General features: G+C 37.8%; 2 protein-coding genes and 1 pseudogene across 2 annotated transcripts; 1 reads left to right on the top strand and 2 right to left on the bottom strand.

The window, feature by feature from the left end:
* Positions 1 to 303: 303 nt before the first annotated feature.
* On the bottom strand, positions 304 to 24,657 carry LOC146392946 (uncharacterized; annotated as a pseudogene).
* LOC146392948 (uncharacterized) lies at positions 4,410 to 6,051 on the bottom strand. Its single transcript, XM_084908092.1, has 5 exons — positions 5,749 to 6,051; positions 5,191 to 5,538; positions 4,885 to 5,021; positions 4,732 to 4,800; positions 4,410 to 4,653 (listed from the first exon to the last, which is right to left on the bottom strand). The coding sequence occupies exons 1-5, from the start codon at positions 5,804 to 5,806 to the stop codon at positions 4,525 to 4,527; spliced, it is 741 nt and encodes a 246-aa protein (XP_084764218.1). The 5' UTR covers positions 5,807 to 6,051; the 3' UTR covers positions 4,410 to 4,524.
* On the top strand, positions 16,188 to 19,918 carry LOC146392947 (uncharacterized). The gene is made up of 6 exons (XM_084907948.1): positions 16,188 to 16,237; positions 16,398 to 16,730; positions 16,839 to 17,183; positions 17,980 to 18,096; positions 18,498 to 18,562; positions 19,511 to 19,918. The coding sequence occupies exons 1-6, from the start codon at positions 16,195 to 16,197 to the stop codon at positions 19,646 to 19,648; spliced, it is 1,041 nt and encodes a 346-aa protein (XP_084764074.1). The 5' UTR covers positions 16,188 to 16,194; the 3' UTR covers positions 19,649 to 19,918.
* Positions 24,658 to 26,582: the final 1,925 nt, after the last annotated feature.

The raw sequence follows: 26,582 nt of genomic DNA, 5'->3' as shown, positions 1-26,582 counted from the left end.
AATGATAATCCCTTGCTTTCACAAATGTCTGTTTGTTTTTATTTTAATGGGTATGCGCTTATTTGGTATGCACCCTAACTATCTGAACCTCATACATTCCAGACTAAACCAGGAACGCTGCTGTTCAGGGCGGATCTTGACATGCATACAAACATGTACATTTTCATTATTAAGTTGCGATCAATCAAAGTGCATTTAAACATGCTGATAATAATATGTACACAAAGCCACATTATAAAAGAAACAATTAGCTCTAAGCAAACATAAAGAAGATTATTTAATACCAAGGCATCATATATAGACCTAATCCAGCCCAAAAGTCTTGGCAGCCATATAGATCTGCTGCCTCGTCACTGCGTTTGCACTCTTTGTTATACTTCTGTCAACTTTCAGCGTGGTAAAGACAACAGCAGAAAACATCCATGTGTCCTCATTCTGGGAAAATGCAGTGCATAAAAAATATTAGAAACATAAAAACTTAAAAAAGAAAAAATTATAAAAATATTTTTAGCTTTAATTGCTTTACCTGCTGTTTTTTCTCATCACTAAAGATTTTCTGCAGGTCAGCAGCTTGATTGTGGAAAATACAGATAACAATGGATAAAACTCAAGATTTATATGCTTTTATTAAAAAGAGAATTATGATTAACTTAAATTACCTTTGGGATGATCACTGTTGTTTATCTTGATTGTGTAAATGAGGACAGCAATAACAATCAGACTTATAACCACGACAGCGCAGAGCAAGAAAACAACTCTACTAGCTATCTGTGACCTCACACTGCTTTCTGCAATCATATTAAAAATAAAAGGAAAAGATGAGATGAATGCCAAAGTGCAATAAAAAAAACCAAACTAAAAATGACTAGTTAAGTGCAATTTGTGACATATTTTCTAATTAATAGAGTAATGATAACGTACCTTGAATAACCAGTGTAGTTCCACTTCCAAATAATATCTCCCTGCATGTGGCCACAGCACAGTAGTAAGTCCCAGCATCAGAGGAGCTGATATTCTTAGAGAAGCGATAAACACATGTCTTCTGATGGTCAGATCTTTTCTCACACGGAGAAGCTCAACAAACAGACAATAAGTCCTCCAGAGAAATTAAATATATTAAAAATACAACAAGACACAAATGGTCCTGAAATCTGTCAATCATAAAATATTAGATATAGGTAAATGCGCTTATAGTTTTTACTCTGTATTCACAACATCTGTTTTTTGTTTGTTATTAATGTATTTGAAATGATATACCACTTTTCTCAGCTTACTGACCAACAACCTTTTAACCACACATTCATAATATGAATGAATATACAGTTCTGCTCTCAGCATCACTCCAGACACTGTAGTAATCCATTTATATGTGTGCTGCTCCACTCCTCCCCAATTTAAAAGGAAGACACACGAAGCAACTTATCCTAAAACAGAGAATGGGCATCTTATCGTTTTCAGTGTAGAACCACCACCACTGGTAATTTTCATTCATACCCAATTACCCTTGGCTTCAATCCTAGGTTTGTAAAGATTTAAAGGCCACTAACCTTGAAACCTTCTATCATTTAGCTGTACTTGAAATTTTGTCCTTACAGGTTATAAACAGAATAATTGACAAATAGCAGCCGAGTCCAAATCCTAACTGAAACTAGTCTGGAAATTATTTATTTCTTGTAATGAAAGCCCTGGTCTTTTACACGGACCAGGCGTTAGTTATTTAACTAAAACCAAGCCATAATAAAATGGCTGGCATAATATGCAGGAACAATACAGTCTGGAAGTCCAGAGGTCAAAATGGGACATGCCCCCTAGGATGGCTGATAATGACCAAGCTAGGATTCTGTGGGACTTCCAATTAAAGACAGACAAGCTGTTGATGGCTAACCAACTGGAACAGGAGTGGTGGACAAGCAGAGGAAGACGGCCGTAGTGATAGCTGTAGCTGCACCGAATGACAGCAACAATCAGGAAGAAGGAACATGAGAAGTACCAAGAGTTGGGAGGAGAACTCCAGAAGATGTGGAGGGTAAAGGTAACAGTGGTCCCAGTGGTATTCTGAGCACTTGGTGCAGTGATCCCCCAAGCTAGGCAAGTGGCTCCAGCAGATCCCAGGAACACCTTCGGAAATCTTTGTCCAGAAGAGCGCAGTCCTAGGAACAGCAAAGATACTGCGCAGGACCCTCAAGCTCCCAGGCCTCTGGTAGAGGAGTGAAAGGGCAAGACCGCCCACAGGAGTGAGAGGGTAATTGTTTTATATATATATATATATGTTTGTAAGTGTGTTAATAGAGGCTTTATAAATACATATTTCATATTGTAATTCATGTTTAATTCAGTTGTTAGTATTTTATGTGACCTCACCAAAGTGATAAGAATTTTTTGCCTTATGAAGCATTTATAAATACAATTAAAATAACTCAAGATTCAAAAAAAGCCTCAGCCATCTTCACATCAGAAAAATGACACAAAAATGACAATACAGAACAGACAAATATTTATTTCCAGATGCAAACATGACCCATCTCAGGTTTGCAAATTATTAAATGTATGTAGGACCAGAGTCGAAGTCTTTAAGAAGGTTTAAGAGAGAACAATACACCGAGCAAGTGGAGCCACAGAGTAGCTTCACTTAAATGTACGGCAGCTTCTTCATTTATAATAAAATATGAATGTTATCACAAAACAATAGTGAACATTTCAAAGATCTTCATAAATAACTGCAAATGCCATAAACAAAGTTCCCACCATATTTAAATGATAATGGAGGAAATAAATGTTAGTTCATTCATGAGGTTCAACTTTCCTCTCATTTGTAGTCTGTTAGGTAGCTTTAGTAAGATGAACATGGCTTTATGACCAAGCAGAGGTAGGACATTTGTTGTCCTGCAGTGAGTTCTGTTGTCAGAGCAGTTTGTCGGGATAAGGAGGTGATCAGATTAATTAAATATTATTAAAATAATATTATTAATATTAATCTTAATATTACTATTACTAATACAATTTTATGAAGTCATGCAGATTCACAAGGTTGAGGTGGTTCGGGCATTTGACAAGGATGCCTGCTGGGCACCTCCTGGGTGAGTTGTTCCAGGCATGTCCCATCGGGAGAGGCAGACCCAGGACACGCTGGAGAGATTATATCTCTCGGCTGGCCTGAAAATGCCTTGGTGTCCCCCCGGACAAGCTGGGGAGGGTGGCTGGGGAGGTGCTTCTGCCCCTGCGACCCGGCCCCGGATAAGCGAAAGAAGACGGATGGATGGACGGATAGATGCTGATTAATCTAAAGAAATGGAAACAAATTATGTGTTTTTGAGACAGACTGCTAGTAACAAAATGTCTAAAGACACAATTTAAAATTCATTCATCAAAATAGTATTTTATTGTTTATCAGTAAGTATTGTATTTGCAAAGACATACATCATTAGCTTTTTGCTCTATAGAGTATAGATTGCTGAGCAGAAGTCAAAATAACCACATGCCCCAGAACCAACAAGTACCTGCATCCCAGGAAGGGGTAGAACTGTCCAGTGGAGAGTGGTGACCATCTCCCACAAGGATCAAGGCTCAACAAGCCCCAGACTGGGACTCATTCTTTCCTTTTTGTCACTATGTAACAAAACTTGGTTTATAATCACTTTATGGAATTCCAGATATTTTGACTGTTGTCGAAGTCTGATTACTGTGATTTTAAAATTGGGTATAACCATAATGACTGACAGAAACTTAAATAAAACCATCAGGCCCCACCTCTGATTTAGATACTTCTAGCTGCTGCCTTTTTCACCCAAGGTACAGCCACAGCATCCAGCACAGATGGGTCACACGCTTGATTTTGCATAGTTTTTATATTGGATACCCTTCCTGACAAAATGCTCCCATTTATCAGGGTTTAGAACAAGCAGAAAGGGTACACTAGCTTATGACCCATGAAGCGTTTTTGTTTTTTGAATTATTATACTATGAAGCCACTAGGCCTTACCTCTGGAGTAAGGAAAGTCGGCAAGTTTTTACTTTTTTCAGAGTAGCCTAGACTAACTGAGTTATTGTCAAAATTTAAGTTTATTAAATTAAATTTAAGTTCATAGCTAAAAATATACACATACAAGAAAAAATGCCACACTGACTCTGTTTTAAGAAATTTAATTAAATAATTAGTGACTTTCTTGTACTGTTGATATTTTGTGTTATATTGTTGTATTAAACTTTATTTACTATCAAACAGGAAACTGCATATCCACTGTAACCACTTTTTACTTTCATTAAAACAATGTGAAAATAATGCATTCATGTGGATTACAGAGAAACACATCAATATACTAAATAATATTAAAGAACACAACAACAGAGATTAAAACCATTCATAGATGGGATTCATACTCTTTACATCTCTAAAATAGCTTAATAATATACTTTTTAGTCTTTGCACATAAACTGGAAATGCAGTGTCAAAAATATACAAATAATTACATTTCTAACAAACAACAAAAGTGAAATATATGTCCACATCCATGATGCTAGTAGAGCTTAATCCAGCCCAAGAGCCTTGACATCAGTGTAGATGCTCTCTTCCTCTGCAGGTTTTGTATCCTTTGTCCCCGATTTGCTCGCTTTTTTAAAAGTTGGTGCCGAATAAACCAACAAGTCCGCATCTGTCTGAGGAAGCAGCACATGTTAATATTTACACAGGTAAACATGCTGGAAGCTTATGGCTCTGTTTGTCCTTATAATTACCTGCTGATTTTCCTGGTCACCACTTGAAATTACATTTCTTTGCAGGGCAACTGCATCTGTATTGTCATTTAAAAAAAAAAAAAAAAGCAGTAAAATTAGGTTATATTTTCCTAGTATTGATTGCTTGATGTGATGGGACTGACTTTGCTTACCATTAGAATATACATATGAACTCTTCTTTAGCTTCTTGATTGAATAAACTAGACAGGCTATAACAATCAGGCTTATAGCCAAAGCGACACATAACAGATAGAGAATTGTATTGTCCTTCTTTGAGCAGCTTTTCTTGACTGCTGACATAAAAAAAAGAAATAATGAAAGTTAACAGTAATTAAAAGTGTTACCAAAAGTATTTTTCAATTATTTGATTAGGCATTACAGAATAGATAAAAAACTAAAATGTAATGAAATGCACAAATCCTCTAATTGCTCCATTATATAAAAATACTACTCAATTACCTTCAGCATCGCCTGTTGTTTTATTTCGAGAAAAAGACTCCACACATGTGGCCACAGCACAGTAATACGTCTGAGAATCAGAAGAGCTGAAGTTTCTGAAGTAGCTGTAGAAACATCTTTTTGTGGAGAGTGCCTCTGAGTTCCTTTCATATTCATCTCCACCATTCACATGAGTATAATTAGAACCCGGGTTAGATTGATGTGGTTCTGCACTCAAACAGAACACGTTGTCATCTACTGGACATGTTTTATTCTGGAAGTCATGGAGGACCAAACATTGAAGATTGACTGTGTGTTCCTGATGGACAGAATCAGGTGGAGGAGTTGTAGTGAAAGGAGGCTCAGGTCCTAAGTAATTAAAAAGAATGTGCAAAATCACTTGTTATTTTAAAAGCAAAATTCAATAAAAAGCTTTGCTTTTGTTTTTATATTAACTATTTGGTATTCGCACGGCGGTACGCCTATACATACCTCCATGCACAAATGAGCAAACAATCAATGTAAATTTACAAATTTTACAGGAATCTACAAAAATTCTTCAGGTTTTTGTCTACTTACCTTGAACTTTTAAGTAGGTTCCATTCAAAAATGTTAGTTCTCGATTTGCTGTTTTCATACAGATGTAAACTCCTGTATCACTCTGCTGTGCTTTTGTAATATACAGATCAAATATTCCAGGATCTGTTACAGTTCTAATGCGCTGATCAGCACTCTGAGAGCTAAATGATCTTCCTAAGATTTTAGGAAAATCTCCAGAAACAAGCTTGATCCAAAACAAGGTTCCTACATCTCTACGGGGGCACGTCAGGTTAATATTCTCCCCAACGTAAACAGTCTTTGTCTCGAAAGTCTGTTCATCTGAGCAACCTGACCAAAAACAAAAAGGGAAAAAAATCAGTCCAGTCAGTCATCATGAATTTTGTTTGTCCTTTTAAATTTCTTAAATTTCATTACTTTAAATATATATCTGCAGTAAATATTATCTCTCCATATACTTACGACCAACATTGAGCATCAGGAATAAATAAAACATAACCCTCATTTCTGGTGTTTTGACTTGATACTGCTGTAATAAAAACGTAATTTAAATGATCCATCTAAATATAATCATATGAAGTGGGAGGAAACACTCTCAGAGCAGTCTGATTGGCTTCTCGTTTCGTTGGTTTTTCACTGCATTACCGTAGTGGAAACAATATGAACCATCTTTCCAACCTAAGCACATGAAACAACACCAAATGTAGGTTGTGTCATGTCATATTTAAGACTTGTTGTGGGTTTTCTCAAAATGAAACTTACAGAAAGAATACATGAAAGAATAATTTTGACTCTCAGCTGGAAAGAAATGTGCAAAAACATTTTTTATAACTTTCATATTGAAATTCACATTGATATTGAAACTAAAGAGCCACAATTATATTTCCAAGTGAAACACATGAACATTTTAAGAGATACAAATTTAAGACCCAAAGACTAAAAACTAACAACATTTTAAATCATTAATAAAAGTTATCGTTTGATTATTGATTACAGGTTTTGCAGATTGAAGTTGTCTGCAAAAAACATGTTGTCTAGTCTAATTAAGGTTAACAATACATATTGATTATGCCTAGCTAAACAACCAAATAAAGTTGTGATCCATTGGAATTTGATCAATATTGCACCTGATTGTTGTGGTAATTAACATTCACATGTTATTTAAGAAACCAACAGAAGAAAACAAATTACAGAAAACGGTTTAGTCTACTTGCTAGATTGTTTGAGAGGTGTATCCCTGCTGCATAAAGAAATTGAAATATCACATAAATAACATGGAAAATAATTTCATGATGCAGGCTCAGTCATCCAGTTAAGGAAGTGGTAGTGAAGGACATAATGTTTTCAGTGGGAGAAACGGTGAAACATTTCTCATTTAAATTTAAAATATTTAAAAATACTGCATAAGTGTAATTTTTGATCATATGAAAAATGACACTTAAAAAGGGAAACTACAAATTACTACAAATTCCTGAGAACTCCCAAAGAAAAGGCAGATCTAATGAACATTTTAAACACCTATTTAAAGCTTAAAAAATCTACTGAAAAGAGTTCGTGATAAGCTTGTTTTAATTTTCAGAACAAAAAAAGTTCTTTCCATTGTTGTAAGACCCATTAAGAAATATAACTTTATGTTTTCAACTGTCTATCATTGAACAGCATAACCAGAATCAGTGACGCAGAATCTCATCTGCATCCTGATCGTCAAAGTTCATAGTTTATTATAATGTGTGAACTACAGAAAGAACACATTAGGTTTTCTTGTCCTTGATGACATTGCCTTCCCACATCAGGAAGGCACCAACCCCGCCTTCCTAATGTGTGAGCCAACCAATAAGACCACACCCTCCACGATGATGACAGGATATAAGTGCAATGCAACGTGTGGTGTTACGTCTCATCTAGGGAGTTGTGACCCATGAAAAAGCATAAATTTTCCCCAAGTTTCAGGCAGCAATAGAACCAACTTATCAACAATGAATAAATGTTATATTTATAATCAACAGATTTAAAAACACAGGCATTTAGCATAATGTTAGAGTGAACTAAGGCCAAACTTACAAACAAACAAGGCTGTCTACTGATATAAAAAATAAGATACTTTACGAGAAATGGCGTAGTAAGCTGTGCCAAGCTTGAACTCAACGTTTTCTTTGCAACAAAAATATCTATATTTTATGGTTATGTTACAAGTTTTGATTCACATTGGCTGGACGTACCACATTTTCATTAATTTTCCTGTTTATTTATAGCATGTTTTAAACAAGATATAGATTCTCTGTTTGGGGAATATATTATCTCCAACTGGGGTTTTCGATCTTGGCTCCTTATGTAGGGTATGGTCTTCAGGCTACACCCGACATAAGGAGCCTTTTAATAGCCTTTTAAGTTGTAGATTGACCACACATCTTCACACAGCCCCGTTCTCTGTTAGCTATTGGGGTGGAGGGGCTGGGAGGAGGAGTTGGCCATCCGATTGGGGTCTGGGATGCAGGGCCTTCGTGCTACTATCTGGTCTCCACCCCAGGGAAAAGGGTAACAACTCCTCGGTCTAGGTCTGGGGGTGGCCGTGCCTGGACCTGGGGTCTAGAGTAAGTTTGGGGACTGTGATTTTGTCTACAGTGTCCATTTGTGTCTATCTCTATGTAGGGTCAGTGCCGAGTGTTTGTATATGTCTGCATGAGGGTGGGAATGAACGTGTGTGTCTGTGTGTGCCTGCTTGTCTGTGTCTGTATGTCAGGTCAGGTCTTAGACTCCTAGATCTCCCCTCACCACACTCCCTGTGTTGGTGGTTCTCGGTGTCCGGGGCTGGGCGCTCAGGTATGTACTGGCTCACTCCCGGTGGCTGCTTGGCAGGGCCTGGCACCTGTTGCTTGGTCAGTCCACTCTGGCACAGCTGGCTGCCAGCAGAGCCTGTGGGCACATCACTGCAGTCCCCTCAGGCTTCTGCTCCATGGCTGCTGGCTGACCCATCGTCTGGGGCTCTCCTCAGCTCTTCCCAACAGGGTGTCACGGTTGCCCCTCCGATGGTTGTCCTTGGGTTCTCGCACTCTGGGGTTCTGAATGTCTGGGGCTCCTCCATACCTGCTTCATGCGCTGGGGGACAAGGCCATTGCTCCCCACACCCTCAGATCATTACCTGAAGAAACCTTTTGAATGCAAGCACGCTCATCCACACAGGTGTACACACAGGTGTACACATGGGTGTTCACAAACACAAACTATACCTTTCTTGGCTGCTATCTCAAAGCACATTGTGCGCTGTCGGTCTTGCGTGCTGCACAAAAATGTTCAATATTTAGTATTTACTGTTATTTACACTTAGCTAGATTATTGCAATGGTTTTGTGTTTATTATGTTGCTCTCTTTTTTGCTTGTTTTCTCTTTTTTTTTCTTCTTCTCTCAACAGCTGATCCAGGTGATTTTTTTGGTAAGTGCTTCTCACTGTCCCTCTTTCCCTCTGTTTTTCTTTCCCTCCCTCTCTGTCTTTCTTTCTCCCTTTCCTATACCCCAGTCACGTCTGGCCCGTCTGTAACAACTGAAAATAAAATAAAATAAACAAATAATAATAACAAAGGTCAATCAAAAGGACCAATATGGCAAGACCGTGATGATCCAGTTGGTAAAGTAAATCCGTTGGGTATCTTTGTTGGCCTACAGATAATAATTCTGACTGCTAAAGAACCAAACGGGAAGGCAAAAAAAAAAGATTGACAACACCAATCACAGCTGGGCAGCTGCACGTTTTACTTCTCTTACTATACAGGTCTTTGCGTAAAAGAAGGGAAACACCTGTTGCACAAAATGACAAATATGACAGTTGTGGCAAAGCAATATTTCAAGACATTACATTAATTACATTAATTTCATTTTGTGCATAAAACAAGCTATAAACATCAAGAACAGGTAGGGAAGAGTAGGGGTTGACTTGGCTGCTACGGGTCAGCTAATATGAGTAATACTGAAAAATATTGAATTGAACCTTTTGTTTTTAACTGAAAATAGACTGATGTTGCACTGGCAAACAACTCTGATTACAGAGACTTTAACACAAGTCGCTTGTGTGTTAGACCAAAAACAAAAATTGTAAGACACCTGAACCCACTGTAGTCTGTCTTACCTTCTCTTTAATGTGTCAGAGAAATGAAAGCAATAGGGTTAAAACTACCACTGAAAAGCAGTCCACTAAAATAGCATTAAAATGACCCAAATTGTGTGTGTCAGTTTCAAGCAGAACTACTGTACACCTAGTGACAAAAAAAATGTCAAAATTGCTGCAGTCTGTGTCAGAGTAGGATATTGTCCTCAGTGTTCTGGTCTGTTAGTGGTCTAATCAGGTCAACGTATTGTGGACCACAAGCCAATACATGTTGGTCTGACAAAGATGTTCTTAATATGGTAGCACAAAACCACAATGTCACTGGTTCAAGTTCAGCCTGGGCTAGAGATCAATGTGTTGCATGTCACAGCCCCCTCTCTGAGGCCACATTTCCTGTCTGTTGCTTCACTGTTCATGCCTGCAACGAGAGAAAAAAACTGCACAGTGCAAGCAGCGCTGGAGTTTTGTCAAGCAATAAATGAGTAATTCCCTGAAACAATTCTGTGCCCAGCTTCTGTACATGTGATATATTCACGTGTATATACTAAAGGGTAAGGATTTGAGAAGTAAATATTACCTTTTAAAGATAAATAGCTGTGTTTTTTTCTCTAGAAATGTTTTGTCGCTCTTTGCATAACCTGCATAACATAACCTGCCTGGTGTTTGTCTTTGTGTTTGCACACAAAGGCAAACACAAAGTCACAGTCATTACTGACAAACAAACAAACAAAGCATGGAAACTTGAGCATTTCTGTGGTCGGGCTTTCAAAGACAGGTGTGAATGCGAGGGGGCTTTTCTTCCTGTGTCACTCCCTTGGTTTTGCAGCACTGTTTTATCAATTTGATGTATAACAAAAGCAGCTCTTGTTGGAAGAGTTAAAGAGGAAAGAACACACACTTACCTGGTCAAACTATGACTGTTCTAATCACACTTTTGTGTGTTTCTTAAGGCTATCAATGAAAGATGGGAGGTGATAATGAATTGTCCCTGCCCTTTATGGCAAGGGCAGGACTTTTTAAATGTTTCGCAAATCATTACCTATAGGTTGAAATCCTTGGTACATCATCAGAATCAGAATAATTTATTAATCCCAGAGGAAATTATGTAAACGTGTGTACAAAGTGTGTACTACACGCATAGATGACAGCTTGTTCAAATTAATGATGAATGAAGTTAGTTAAACATTTAAATGCAGTTGTATGAACAGTGCATATAGATTGTATTTTATGATAAATGCATACGTTTGCAATTGTGTGTGGTTTTAAAGCACAAACAATGTTTGCAATTTAAAAGGCAAGAAAGAAAATAAAATCAAGTCAGACGTTTAAGCTAAGAGTACCCTGCTGAAGCCTTGCAGCTCTTTTCTCACATCCTGTTGAAACTCACAGTGAGGGGATTGTTCTGAGTAAACAGCTTCAGGTTGGTCAAAGGGCGGAGAAATGGCCCACCACAACCTTTATCAGTGTAGCTGTTGTGTGGAGCTTTGCTTTGCTTGCTCTTCTCATGAGAAAAACGAAGGCTTTCTATCTTTATGCTATTAGACCAATGAGAACAACTGGATTGCTTCAACAATGTATAATGCTGTGCTTTTATTTCCAATTTTTAGAAGGTTTTGGTGGACACATACATAATATTATGACATTTGCATATGGCAAGAAACCAAAAATAAAAAGGTTATTTTCATAATACTGGTGAGGCAGGTGTTACAAAGACCAAGTCTTTATTTTCCTTATAGTCTAATAATGGACGACACAAAACAATCAGCACCACTTTGTAAAAAGAGACAAGCAAGTATACACATTCGCTGACGAGGTAAAGTTAAATTGTTGGAATTTTTATGGTATTGTCAAGGTTCTGGGTCATTTTGACCCAACGTTTTCACTTTCCGTACCCGGACCATGACAGGTATACCGTAACAGAAAGAAGTGATAGCAGGATAGGGTTGCAAGTGGAGGAGTGAGCAGAGGAAAATCTGACAATTATACAATTTTATGTTTAAAATCATAATAATAATAATAATAATAATAATAATAAAACAGTTTAAAAGGTTTTGCTTTGTGAAGGTGGGTGAAGTAGATTCAGAGTAGCAGCCGCCAGGCCTATCAGAGGACCTGTTGTCAAGGCACCAATCAGCTCCTGAGTCAACCAATGTCAAGCACTCCCCAGAGACGTCTGTTCCTCTGCCTGAGCCTACCTCCTTGGTTACTGCCTCTTTTGCATGAGCTAGTCACCCCCGAAACTGGCTATCTTCCAGTCTGCTAGTGGAGCTCTGTATCTGCTGGTCTCCTGTCTAACCTCCAGAGAGGCCCTGCATCATTCATTGCTGGCCACCTTCTCGTCCACAAAAGGGTTTCTGCTGCCAGCTGTCCACCTTGCTTCATCGTCGGAAACCTCTTTAACCTCTTCAGGATTTAATTTATGTTAATATAAGTAAATATACTGTCCTAGGAAACGTGTGTAGGGTAAGAAATACAGAAAGTGTTGTGTTTGCAACATTTCAGAGATGCATAAGGATAAAGGAGCCAATTCAGAAGATTAGATTCAACGTTATTGTCAAAGAACAGTTACAAACTTCATATTATCAATGATAACCCACCCAGTCTGCTTAAGCAGGAAGAAACACATGCAGCAACGTACAGAGTTGGGGAGGTGGTTGTGGTCTCCATCCACTATACTCACTTCACAACACTATTCTCAGTGTTACAAAACTACGTTTACTGAAAGTGATGAGAACTTTTGACTCAACTGAGGCACATGTACCAGTGTAACACATAAATGTTATATGAACTTGGGTGAAAAAAACAAACAAACCTAAAAATAAATAAGACAGCTGGTCTTAAGTCTGCTGATGATTAGACCTTTGACACATAAATATGCCATGGATTTCAATCAATTAGTTTACTGTAATTTTCCTGTCAGCATGTGGTCACATCGTGTATAGCTGCATACAGAAAAAAACCTTTTGCATATTTTAAAGCATAGCACCAATAATCAATTATTATTTTGTTTTGTTAGCTAAGACAAGTAGATTTTATACATGGAAACTTAAGCACTGCTGTGGCTGGGCTTTCAAACAAGGTCATGAATGCAAAGGGGCTTTCCTTCCAGCTACTTGGGTAGCTGTTTTATCTATTTTTAGGAAGCTGCCATAACACTACACTATGTATGACTCATATTCATATCAAAACAGGAGCTGTCAGATGTTATGAGATAAAGGGACATGTGCACACACTCAGATCTGCTTGGTCATTCTGTGATCTAACTGTGGTAGGGTGTTTTTCATTGGCAGTTATAAAGAAGTGAGGAGAGGCGCTCATCATTCACTGGTCCCAGAGCAGGCTTTTCAAATGATTTGATAAATTAAAAACAAAAAAGTACGTTTGACATCCTTACCAATGTACCAATGCCCATCACGTAACACAGTGATGGACGTTCAGCCTGTCTAAATTAACAGCTACTGAAACATTTATATTACATGAATAAAATTTGTATTAAAATCATACTATATATTACTTTATTGCAGATGCAGCAGGTGCTGGTTTTGATTTTGTTTAATCATTAGAAAGACTGACACAGTTTTTCAGTGTACATAGGCAAGATAACAAGTTTAAACTAACATAACATAAAATCAGCCCTGCTTAAGTGCTTTGTAGCTCTTCTCTCACTTTATGTCTCATAGTGGCTCATAGAGAGATCTGTGCTGGGTAAACAGCTTCAGCGATTGGCCACTGAAGAAATGGCTTATCACAAGTGTCGTTTTTGTCAGTGAAGCTGTTGAATGTTACTTTGCTTTTTGTTGTCTTGACTTGTGGAGACAACTGAAGCCATAGCTGGAAAATATTGTCACAAAGAAATTCAGACTTAAAACAAATTAGTCTTTAACATTAATTATAGTTAAAAGCTGAAAATGTGCCATGCTCTTGGATTTACTGACAAATTAGCAAGGGGACGTTGTGTCTCTGCATGAATTTCTTTTTAGCTGTTACCTTAAGATTTGACATGGGCATTTCAGAAAATAATGAGGATATGAGAAAAAAGTTCTGATATGTACATATGAAGCTCTAGCTCAGTGACTAATAACACTTTTATATGTGCTTTTTTTAATATGACAAAGAGCAGAAGAGTATTAGATCCAGCATTTATTTTCTAATAGTTAGCAAAATTAATTGCAAAATTAAGAAATTAAAGAAATTACTTTGTTTAAAAGTCAGGCAAAATTACTCTATGGTTGATCTATGATTTAAGTAAATACTTACTTATTATATTCCAAGAAAACCATAAAGCATTATTTACGCTGTGGTTACCTCTGTAACTGGTAAATAACCACTGTTTAGGTGTGCAGACCTGACAAAGTTTCTCGTTTGTCAGGTCTGGTTTAAAAACACCAAACTGCTGACAGCAATAACACTCCATTCATAGAATTTTAATGAAACTTAAACAATCAAAGCGCTAATGCTACAGTAGTTTGATCCATCCAAAATAAAGTATTGTATTATATATTAATTGTTACTTTTATTAAAAGTAATGCAGTACTTTATTTAATATCTAATATAATATCTAAGAATGCTATTCATTACACATTACTTTTGTGTTACACCATAACATGTATATCAGGGGTCCCCAACCCCCGGCTACAGACGTGTCGTTTGGTACCGGGCTGCGACAGTTGAGGCTCGGGTGTGAAATTTATGGTTTTCAGGGTTTTTATTGTTAACTGGGTTTACCTGGGTCTTTTCACGTCCTGTAGTTGTGTGTCTTATTTTGAAATAAACGTTTACGTGTTACCATGGCGACCAGAGAGCATTAAGAAACAGAGAGGAAACGCTTCTCCTGAAATGTGCCAACTCTCAATGTTGTTGGCGCAACATTTTAAAAAGGTTTTGCAGAGTGAATTCGTGTTTATTATAATATTTACAAAATACCACAGTTTTTGTCTTGGTCGTATCATTTTATTTTGTTGTATTTATCCGTGACACCTTAAAGGCCAGTCCATGAAAATACTGTCTGTCATTAAACCGGATCGGTGCCGCAAAAAGGACCGCTGATGTATATGACATGAAACACCACAGTCCCACCCATTAACAGCACCAATAGGGCGAGGAATACCTCATAGGGACATAGATAGAATATTTATTTTAGTGTTTATGTAGGAACAAGAAACTAAGAACACAAAGCAAAGTTGAAAACCAGTCCAAAAAGAAGAAAAAGAAGTGATCACCATAGTTACTCTATAATAGAAACATACAGGAGAAATGGAGGCTACAATTCTAGAAGCTTTACTGCTCACCACTGTTTCCTTTACCTGCTAGAGCGAATGACCGAGCTTAGTAATCCAAGAAGGCTCAAACCATTGATTTCAATCCAAGAAATCAGTGAAGTTTTGTTTAGAGAAGCAAGCATACTGTGGCGTGAAAAAGTGGTTGCTCCTCACTTATTCACATAGGGCCAAGTAGGTTTAGATTTTTTCCCCACTTTAATAATAAACGCCTTCATTTAGAAACTGCATTTTGTGTTTAATATCGTTGAATATTTCAATTTGTTTTACTGATCTGAAACATATAAGTTTGACAAACATACAAAAAATTGGAAATCCGGAAGGGTGACAAGAACTTTTTTCACCCTTCTGTATCTCAGTTTGTGGTGTCTAATAAAATTGTTTGATCACAGGTGGATATCTGGCCTAATTGAGCAAATATAGCCAGAAAGCTTCCTGTTTAGGGCTTAACACAGGTACAGCAGGGTTGTGTCTACCTTAAGAAGTGAAACTAAAGTAAGAAAACTCACCGTGAACTAATTCTAATTATCGTTTTTGTTATGTGCTTTTAAGTGATCATAAACAGTTTGCACGGTCAGACATGACCCTACATCAACTGCAGGTATATTCATGATTTTTATAGAAAAATCGTGAAATTAAAGAAGTGAAAATGATTTTGTGAAACTTTTGCATCTTTGTATCCTTATATTTGTGCTGGTAGACACAACATAAACCATCATTTAAATACTAATACAAAATGGCAAAGTAGTATCTTCTGATGTTAAAGATTTACAGAGCTTGTGACTAACAATAATCAACTAACAATTACAAAAACAATAACTTCAGTCATAAGTGGCCTTAATAAAGACACTGAGAACTGATAACACACTGCTACCAGAAGGTACTGAGAAAGACGTACTTTTATGTCATTTGATATAAGACATCTTTTATCAAATGAAAATTGATCAAAGGTTTGCTGAATGGGGGAGGGGTAATTTCCTACATTTCAGCCAATCACTGATTTCTGCTTTGGAAACCTTTATAACCTTGTGACTAAACCTTCCATATGGGCAAGAAGAGATCAGTAGCGTGAGACTAGAGTGCTGCACCACGATGATTGTGAGAATAACAGCTTTGATTCTTCTTTGCGCACCAGGTAAGTGCAAAATATGATGGGAAACATCTGCTTGCACTGCAATGTTCGTGAAACCCATCGTGCATCTCAGTGATGGCTATGTAACAACCTTTCTAATGTAATAGCATTGATTTAGTCCATTTGTGTTGTAACTCTGTTGTTATTTGTCTTTCTTCTTCAGCTGAGATTCAAACTTCAGAGGTTCCTCAGTTGATCTCTTTGACTGTTGCTGACCTTGGTGACAATGTTACTTTTGGCTGTGAAGTTTCTGAGAAGGAGTTCAAATCCTTACACTGGTATAAACAGTCTCTGGGACACTTGCCCCAAAGTGTTGCTTCAGTTATTCTTGACAAAATAACTTTATCTGATGCATTTAAAGATTCACGTTTCACATTGAACAAAGATATATTTACTATCAGAAATGTCAGCAAAGAGGATGAAGCAACATATTTCTGTCAAACGCGGACCACATATTCACAGATGTTCAGCAATGGCACATTCTTGGCTGTGAAAGGTAATATGTTTCCCTTTTTGTACCAATGTCTGAACAGTTCAGTGATACTGACGCAAATCAGTTTAATCAATTACAAAAAGTTTATATTACATCTGCCTTAATTCACAGATCACAATCATCAGAAATCTGTCTACGTGAAACAAAATCCAGAGAAAGAGTCTGTTCGTCTGGGAGGCTCTGTGACACTCGAATGTTCAGTTCTCTCCAAGAACAAAGAAAAAGCACTCCAATGTCCAGATGACCACAGAGCGTACTGGTTCAGAGCTGGATCTGGAAGTTTTGCTCCAAACATCATTTACCCTCTCGTGAACAACAGTGATGAGGCTCTTAAGAGACGATGTGTCTACAGCCTGACCAAAACGATACAGAACTCCTCCGATATCGGGACTTACTACTGTGCTGTTGTGACATGTGGGGAGATCCTGCTTGGTGAAGGAACTAAAGTGGAGACACGTATGTATCTGTATTTGTCTATAAATCTTAAATTATCTTGCATTAAAGTATAAAACACTTACTAAGAGATAGTACAAAAAACATCAGACTAAGTACTGTAATGCAATGTTATTAATTTCATGCAGCACAATGCTTGGGATAGTCTCTAAATATCACACTTTATTCATGTTACATAGTACAGACAAATGTAATGTGCCACTGCTCGTTTCATCTAGCCTTCCAGACCTCTAATCTTTGAGTTATTTAAGATTAATAGTTCAATCTTAATAGTTATCATTTCACTTTAATTACCACAGGTACATAAAAAAAAAAACAAAGCACACTCCATGCAGTCTGCCTTCATAAACATTTGTGAAACACCAGATTGTTCTTACAAACTTGTTGAATTCAAGCATGGTACTGTAATAGGATGCCACAGTGACAACAGTTTGTGAAATTTCTTTCCTCCTACATGCTCCAGTATAAATGTTTTTATTGCAGTGGAAGGAACAAAGCCTCAAAGTGGCAAACCACATAAAGTTACAGTGTGGGGTTGTTGAGTGTTGAGAAGCATAGTGCATAGTGCATAAAAGTCACCAATGCTTTGCAGACTCAATAGATGTTCCAAACTTCCGCAAGCATTAACAGCAGCACAAATACTGTGCTACGAATACAAATATTCATCATAAGCTGTCTCTAGCTCTACAAAAATAGAATATTGTTCATTATAAGAACGTTTCTGCAACAACTGATAAATTCCATGATCACATATTAAATCAAACAGTCTCTCTCTCTCTCTCTCTTTTAACTAATGTAGGACCAGGATTAGGCTCTGTTGTCGTTATTCTTGGAGTTCTGCTAGGTTGTTGCATTTCTGTGATTGTGCTTCTTCTTTTGTACCCCAGAGGGATAAATGTTTGTCAGCATTGCAAAGGTGGGTTTATCATAACTGCATGTGTGTGTGTGTGTGTGTGTGTAAAGATAGATTTTTAAACTAAAATTATGTTTAAGATCCAAATATTTGTTTCACTTTATCATACCAGGATGACAACAAGAACACAGGATTACAATAAAAATAAATCACTGCATTTATATAACCTTGTTACACAATTCTTGTGTGAGTAAACACTAAGAGGAACACTTGTAGTCATCTTCTTCCCTTTGTGTTTTCCTATGTTTCATTTTGTAGAAGTAGATGTGTGCTTGAAAAGCAAAAGTTGTCATATCACAACATTGTATTGCAAAAATAAATACTAAAGATCCATCGCTTAAAACTTCTGTTTTAATGTTACCACACTATTATTCCAATCATATCCCCAAATCGTATTTCTTTAGGGGAAATACGTGGGACCAATCATGCTGGATGTGACGTGTCAAATGTGGGCCAATCAAATGATTTGGTAAATATGCTTTTACTATATATTCTGCAGCATGGTTTTGGAAAAGAGATTAGCAATTTCATACCCACAACATATAATAAAGATATCACAATGTCTTGTTAAATTTGTTACAATACAAAGTGTTGGAATAAAGTTAATTGGTGCACATACAATTAGTTTTACAAATGGAATTGTAAAATTATTAACGGGATTAATAGAACAAACCAAACCCGTACCATTAGAGATGGAGGCTTTAGAACTAAACATCTTAACTGTGTTGACTGTATTTTTAATCTAGTGTCACCTGAAGACCTGAAAATCACCAGCCTCCAATATTGATTTTCTGACTTGTCCCTTTACATTGAGAAACATTATTTGGAAATTATTCCACAATTTGTAGACCTATTTCTTTTGCAGATTGGTGAAAGTGCCCATCTTTACTTCTGAGAGACTTTAATTAAAGCTGAAAATCTGCACTTACTTGATTTAAAATCCACTTTGATGGTAGTAAAATTACTGAAAAATTTCATTGCGCAAAAACTTATCGACCCGACCACATAGAAATGCTGATTAAAAATTCTTAGATATATTGCAAAATATTAGAATAATCTTGCAAGTTTTTTTTTAAATAATAGTAGATATATTTAAAAAAAAATATGGGGATAGGTTAATTGGATAATCCAAATTGCCACTAGGTGTGAATGTGCGAGTGAATGTGAGCGTGAATGGTTGTCTGTCCTTGTGTGTTAGCCCTGCGACAGACTGGCGACCTGTCCAGGGTGAACCCCGCCTCTCGCCCCATGACAGCTGGGATTGGCTCCAGCACCTCCCGCGACCCTGAAAAGGATAAGCGGTAGCGAATGGATGGATGGATGGATGGATATTGCACATATGTAATTTCTGACTATTCCAATAATCTTACTTGAGTTGAAGTTGATGACATAAATTCTAAAATACCTGTAATTTCAGATGATGACTGATGCTACAGTCCATTACTCCTCAGTGAGAGTAAACAGAGGGAACAGGAAGAGGAGAGAGTCATCACAAGACTGTGTGTATGCTGCTGTTAGACAAGATTCCCACACTCAGCGGCAACCATCAGCATAAGCCAAGAAGGGCAGGAGTTGTAGTCCTTTAATAGACACTGTGGCCTTTCTAATATGTGTTAAAATAAACAGTTCCAATAAAAGCGTTTTTTTTTTCTAAAAAACAAACAAACATGTTGTTCAGCTGATTCTATGGAAACACAACCTCTGGTTACTTTTATTGACTGCAACATAAGCTATGGTAGTATTTTTGGGCCCAACAAAACATGTTGTATAATTCACATTTGGTATACCCAAATAATTGTTGAAAAATATCAAACTAAATAAATTCCATTGGCACATTAAAGTGTTGAGTGGATTTCTATGATTCTGAAATCATGTTTTTTCTGAGGGGGGGGGGCAGCCATCTGCTGCGACCGGTTGGGGTGACAGAAGGAAAACAGGATAAGACATGCTGTGGAATAGAGACGGAGAATTATAACAGGTGTGATTCAATGCGGAGAGGTCTATTAACACATAGTGAGTGAGAAAGGTGACTGGAAGGAAAAACTCAATGCATCATGGCCAGTAGCGGCTTTTGATACGGGTGACACGGGCGGTTTCCCGGGGTGGCATCGTGGTTCGGGGCGGCATCACTGGCATCGGCAAAAAAAACCCATTTTGCTCGTACTCACACTGCCCCGACATCAGCCAGCGCATTTTGGGAATGGCATAGGCACCGATCGGTTTTCTATCGCCCATGCTGGGAGTAAGGGCGCCCTCCATTTGCCAAACTGGAAGCTGGTTCCACAGAAGAGGAGCCTGAAAACTGAAGGCTCTGCCTCCCATTCTACTTTTAAATACTCTAGGAACAACAAGTAGGCCTGCAGAGCGAGAGCGAAGTGCTCTAATAGGGTGATATGGTACTACAAGGTCATTAAGATAAGATGGGGCCTGATTATTTAAGACCTTGTATGTGAGGAGCAGGATTTTGAATTCAATTCTGGATTTAACAGGAAGCCAATGAAGGGAAGCCAAAACAGGAGAAATCTGCTCTCTCTTTCTAGTCCCTGTCAGGACTCATGCTGCAGCATTTTGGATTAGCTGAAGGCTTTTCAGCGAGTTTTTAGGACTTCCTGATAATAATGAATTACAGTCGTCCAGCCTGGAAGTAATAAATGCATGAACTACTTTTTCAGCGTCACTAAGAGACAGGATATTTCAAATTTTATAGATGTTGTGCAAATGGAAGAAAGCAGTCTTACATATTTGTTTAACATGTCCATTGAGAGGCATGTCTTGGTCAAAAATGACTCCAAGGTTCCTCACAGCGTTACTGGAGGCCAAGGTAATGCCATCCAGAGTAAGAATCTGGTTAGATACCATATTTCTAAGCTTTTCAGGGCCGAGTACAATAACCTCAGTTTTATCTGAATTAAGAAGCAGAAAGTTAGCGGCCATCCAGGTCTTTATGTCTTTAAGACATTCCTGCAGTTTAACTCATTGGTGTGTGTTATCTGGCTTCATGGACAGATAGAGCTGGGTGTCATCTGCATAGCAGTGAAAATGTATGCTATGTCTTCTAATGTACTGTCTAAGGGAAGCATGTATAATGTAAACAGAATTGGTCCTAGCACTGAACCCTGTGGAACTCCATAATTAACCTCAGTGTGTGAAGAGGACTCTCCATTTACATGCACAAATTGGAGTCTATTAGATAGATATGATACAAACCACTGCAGTGCAGTACCTGTAATACCTACAGCATGTTCTAATCGCTCTAATAGGATATTATGGTCGACAGTATCGAACGCTGCACTGAGGTCTAGCAGGACAAGCACAGAGATGAGTCCACTGTCAGAGGCCATAAGAAGATCATTTGTAACCTTCACTAAAGCTGTTTCTGTGCTGTGATGAGCTCTGAAACCTGACTGAAACTCTTCAAATAACCCAGATGATCTGTTAGCTGTTTGACAACTACTCTTTCAAGGATTATTGATATGAAAGGAAGGTTGGAGATTGGCCTATAATTAGCTAAGACTGCTGGGTCTAGAGATGTAAAGGTTTAACTACAGCCAGCTTGAAGGCCTGTGGTACATAGCCGATTATTAGAGATAGGTTGATCATATTTAAGATCGAAGCATTAATTAATGGCAGGACTTCTTTGAGCAGTTTTGTAGGAATGGGGTCTAAAAGACACGTTGATGGTTTGGAGAGTGCTTTCACATGGACAGGTGTACAAACAGATACTCACAGACACGCACTATAAAGCAGATTCTTAGTGTTTCTTCTCTCTCTCCCTTTCTCTCTCCCTCTCCTTCTCCTCTATTTTTCTCTCCCTCTCCTTTTGTTGACTGGCCTGCAGGATTCCCCAACCTTATAAACAGTATGTTGGCATACTGACCGAAACTAGCACCATTGATTAACTGATTGACAATGAGCTATGAGATCAGTTTTAAGATTGCTGAAATGCAAACTCATTATCATCGATCAGCTGTTGGGGAATGGCTACAGTCACAGCATTGTAAGATAGTGAAAGCTCCTCCTTCTATTTCATAGGAATGAAACAAAAATCATGTCAGGGGTAACCAAATTGTTGTGTTCAGAATTTTTGGAAGGAATCTCAGGAGAAAGGTTTGTCTTTGAAAAAAAGAATTTACTTTGCTTTTGGCAGTTGAAATTACAAGTTTACACGGCACTGTGGACCTCTATGTGAACCAGCAGCATGTTTTACAAAAAGGATGACCCTCAAGTGGGCTGTACAACATTATATAGTGAGACAAAAACATAGATTATAGCAGCTATCTTCCTCCCGCACGGAGATGGCAGTCTTGGTGTCTGCTCCAAATCATCCTCGCATTTCCGTGACCTCATCTGGTATCTGCTCCCTCGTCTGTAAGAGACAGAAAAGCAAAACACCTCTCTGCCTAGCCTTGTTAATCTAATGTTAATATCCATTGTTCTTCTAGCGATTCAAAGTTGGTTTAGAATATCATGTTCGGGACTCTCTGACCCAGAGTCTTATTCTAATCATAATCTATGTGTGTAAGCATATTTGCAGTTACCTCTCCGCACTGTAAGTAATTTCCTACAATATATCAGTCCGGAAAGTCACGCCGTATGAAGATTTTGACCTTCAAAAGACTGACTGACAACTCCTTATGAACACATTTAGAAATTCATTCCTTGCCTGTAGTGACCCAACACACACACACACACACACACACAAACAAAAAACACCTGCATCAATCAACATAGTATTATTTTAATCACAGAAAGCACGACTAGCCATTACAGTCAAAAATCACATATGCAAAGCAGAAATGAAAAAAAAAACCTAAATTTCTGGTCTTTAAAGGCCATATACTTGTAAGTTTGCCTTGTAATCGGAAGTCTTCCCCTTTCCCCTTGTTTTTCTTTCAGAGAAATGCAGTGCAGCATAGTTTAGTTCTTCATCAGCTTTAGTCTGTGTAACATTTTAAAAAGTGAAACATATCAAGACATATATATCAAAACATATATCAAGTGATATCAAGGCATTCTTGACAAATATTAACTGAATACCAATAATTTTAGTTACTTACACAATCATGTACTGCTTGGTTTGAGGTCTTGTTTGGAGTATCTGATATAGCAAAACAAATTACATTCATTACACTCTAACAAAAAATACAGTAGTGAAGTGCACCTAATGTGGCATTTAACTCACAAATTGTCAATGATCACTAACAAAAATTATTTATTTATATAAATTTGTTTTTATGAATGAAGTACACAAAGGAACACAAATCACAATGCTACACCTCAATCGTCATTGAAAACATGTACAGTAATTGACTCTTTATAGTTTTACAGTATAACGTCTGTCATGTTTGTATAATCCATACATTTTGGGTCTTGAAAATGTGACTGAAATAATTTTAGCCTTTTTAAATAATTTCAGCTTTTTATAACACTTACCTTGAAATGGTTTACATACTCTTCGGTTGCAGATCAGGACAACATTTCCAAAGAGAGAAATGGCCAAGCAAACTATTAATATTGCCGTTAAAATAAATCCTGATTGTGTTGGCTGCACTACAAAAAAAACAAAAACAAAAATCAATTCTCAAAAACTGTTATCAGCTGTGAATATATATTATATACAGTATAGATTAAAGTACTTAAGACCAAATACCTTCGATGTCCAGTTTCGTTCCGTTTCCAAATAAAATCTCTCCACATGTGGCCACAGCACAGTAGTAAGTCCCAGCATCAGAGGAGCTGACGTTCTTAGAGAAGCGATAAAGACACCTCTCCTCTGAGTCTGATATTATCTCACTTTCACTGTGTCTGTTTCCATCAGTGTAGATGATGCTTGGGTGTAATTTATCTGATCCAGCTCTGAACCAGAACACATTATAATCTCTGGGACACATCTTGTCAGACTCAGAATAGACTGAACACTGGAGTCATTGAATTTCCTGAGCGCAGTGGATTTAACACTGTTGGCCATTGAACAATAGTATAATCTGATACTGTCTCATTATTTCCTGTGGAATACAAAGCACAAATACATTCTTTATAACATGACCTAAAACACCTTTAAAGTTTATAAAGGTAGGACAGTGTATGACTAACTTACCTTTTACTAACAAATATGTTCCAGTCCATTCAAGATTAATCCACTCTATCATTCCACAGTGATAAATTCCCTCATCATCTTGGACTGCTTTCAAAATGGTCAGGTTGCTAAATTTCTTATCAAAATGTGCTTGAAATCTTGATTTAAATATTTCTTGACCATACTGAGGTGTTGCAGTTTCATACAGTGACACTATTAATTTGAGAGGATCTCCAACACTCTGCTTGTACCAGTGGACTCCTCTAGTTTTGACCACATCGGGCAAAGCACATGTTATGTTCGCTGGTTCACCAAGCTGAACAGTTTTCACTGGAACTAGAGTGTCTGAATTAGAATATAGAAAAGTTATGGTTTTTGCCACACGTGTATTTGACATTAAATTCTCAATTTAGAACATTTTTAGTAAAGTAAAATGCTCACTTACATCCTTGATGAAGAAAAAGCAATATAATCCATAACATGACCATCGTGACATTGCTCCTTGTTGAGGACTTTGCTGGTATTTCACTGAATGAAGGCGGTGAAATCACTGTATTTGGTAAGACAGTAAAATGCTGCTGATTGGTCAGTACAGAATAGATTGCAATGTACATTTCCTGTCACATTTGCCTCCTCCTGGGCTTTGCAAAAGCTCTCATCTTCTTTCATCTTGTATTGTAACTGCTCATTTTGTTAACTCGAACACTGTTCCCTACATGTTATAGTTATGGTTGTTATTAAACCTTACGGGCTCAAAGAGTAATTGTGATTTAGTGATTTAGAGTAAGAGTGATTTAGCCTCATATTGGAATTTCTTTCATTTATGTATTGATGTATTGTGTTAGTAGTAGTGGTTTTTGCATGCCTGTTTTCACACCTTATTCACGCCGTTAGACAGATCATGTGGGTGGGGGGTCAGGTGATTGTATCTTGGAAAGTAGGGAGCATTCACACAGGAAGCCTGACACCAGTGTGGGGAAAGATTCTATAGGTGGTGAAGTCTTTTGTTTCTCTTTTAGGAGGGGAAAGAGACAAGGGGATCAACCACTGTAAGAGGTGATAAGGGATTGTTAACTCTTTCTTTGGGTGAAGTTCAAAGTTATTAACAACAGCTGTGTAATGCCTTTTGTTTTGATGACTGGTATTTAAACCCATGGCTGTCCCGGGATCGGGAGAGTCTACTAGGCTACGTCCACATTAGCCCGGATAAATTTGAAAACGGCGTTTGTGTCTACACTATCGCTTTCACAGAGTTTTGCATCCACACTGAAACGGCCGAAAGCGCTTCCAGTACTGCGCATATGTGAAATGCAAGATGATTCGACCTGCGTCATTTCTGTCTGCCAAAATTGAGAGCAAACAAAACAACTACTGTATAATGCCTTCCGCTATCTTAGTTTAATTGGTCACATGACTGCATCACATGACTAAAATGTGTCATCGTTTTTGAAAAGGCTCCTGGTTCGCTGTCCACACTGCGACACGAAAACGGCGTTTTCAAATGTGTCAGCCTTGGAGAGCGTTTTCAAAACGCTGCGTTTTCCTTGACCGAAAACACCATCTCAGTGTGGACGGAAGGCCAAAATGGAGAGAAAAAGATGCGTTTTCATACAAAAATGTATTAGTGTGGACACGGCCCTAGCCAGTGCCCCGCGATGGCTGCTTTCTCTCACTTAAGCTTGGGCTTTTTTAAAAGATGTTTGCTACTGCTCATCGTTGTCTGCAGGCTTTATTAGATGAAAATTTCCACAGCCTCTGCAAAAAACAAGGCTTATGAGCCGTTTCTTTGAGCAAATTACACCGGAAACAAGCCAGTAGTTGTTTAAACACTTTGAAAGAAAAAAAAGGCACACACACATATTAACCCCTTGGTGAAGCTATAGGAAAAGCTACAATAATGCCAGATTTTGACTATATGATTTTAGCTTTGATTTACATTAGGTGGCTCCACAAAACCCTATTTTAATTTATGGGGGGGGGGGCATTTAAACTGCATTTCAATGCAAAACAGAGAAAAATAATATCCCTGGCCAAAATTTGGGAAGACTTAAAAATAAAGTGTTATTTTAAGTACTTTAAGTAAAATGGTATGGTATGCTCATCTGAATCTGTAGCACATTTTCTAACCCCCTATCTTCTACCACTGATAGTGGTCTACAGTCCAGAGCAATCCATTTGCGGGAGAATTTGTAAGTTTGTCCGATGTTGACCTAATAATTTTGGTCCTGAAGCCAGTCATTTTATCAAGTTTGGGCTGCCGACATGTTTTGTTGGTACTCAAACTGCTAGCGCTAACAGCTCCCACGGTTTCTTTGCTCGCTGCAACATGTTTTGCATTTAGATGGTACCGTAAGGTTGAAGTGCTTCAGTGGTATGCAAACTCCTTTTTTGCACAGTTTGCACAAAACCACAA

Source organism: Perissodus microlepis, chromosome 2 (assembly GCF_051167445.1).
Source record: "Perissodus microlepis isolate ML-2025 ecotype Zambia chromosome 2, ASM5116744v1, whole genome shotgun sequence".
NCBI classification, from domain to species: Eukaryota; Metazoa; Chordata; class Actinopteri; order Cichliformes; family Cichlidae; genus Perissodus; species Perissodus microlepis.
The sequence above is the reverse complement of the archived record's forward strand: the minus strand, read 5'-3'. Positions and strand labels throughout refer to the sequence as shown.

Excerpts from the sequence above, each read along its gene's own strand:
- LOC146392948 (XM_084908092.1), bottom strand. The coding sequence starts at position 5,806 with ATGAAAACAGCAAATCGAGAACTAACATTTTTGAATGGAACCTACTTA. Across the intron at positions 5,022-5,190 it reads AACAACAGGCGATGCTGAAG|TCAAGAAAAGCTGCTCAAAG; the intron begins GTAATTGAGTAG and ends TTATGTCAGCAG. Across the intron at positions 4,801-4,884 it reads GTTCATATGTATATTCTAAT|AATGACAATACAGATGCAGT; the intron begins GGTAAGCAAAGT and ends TTTTTTTTTTTA.
- LOC146392947 (XM_084907948.1), top strand. The coding sequence starts at position 16,195 with ATGATTGTGAGAATAACAGCTTTGATTCTTCTTTGCGCACCAG. Across the intron at positions 16,238-16,397 it reads GATTCTTCTTTGCGCACCAG|CTGAGATTCAAACTTCAGAG; the intron begins GTAAGTGCAAAA and ends TTTCTTCTTCAG. Across the intron at positions 18,097-18,497 it reads TGTTTGTCAGCATTGCAAAG|GGGAAATACGTGGGACCAAT; the intron begins GTGGGTTTATCA and ends GTATTTCTTTAG.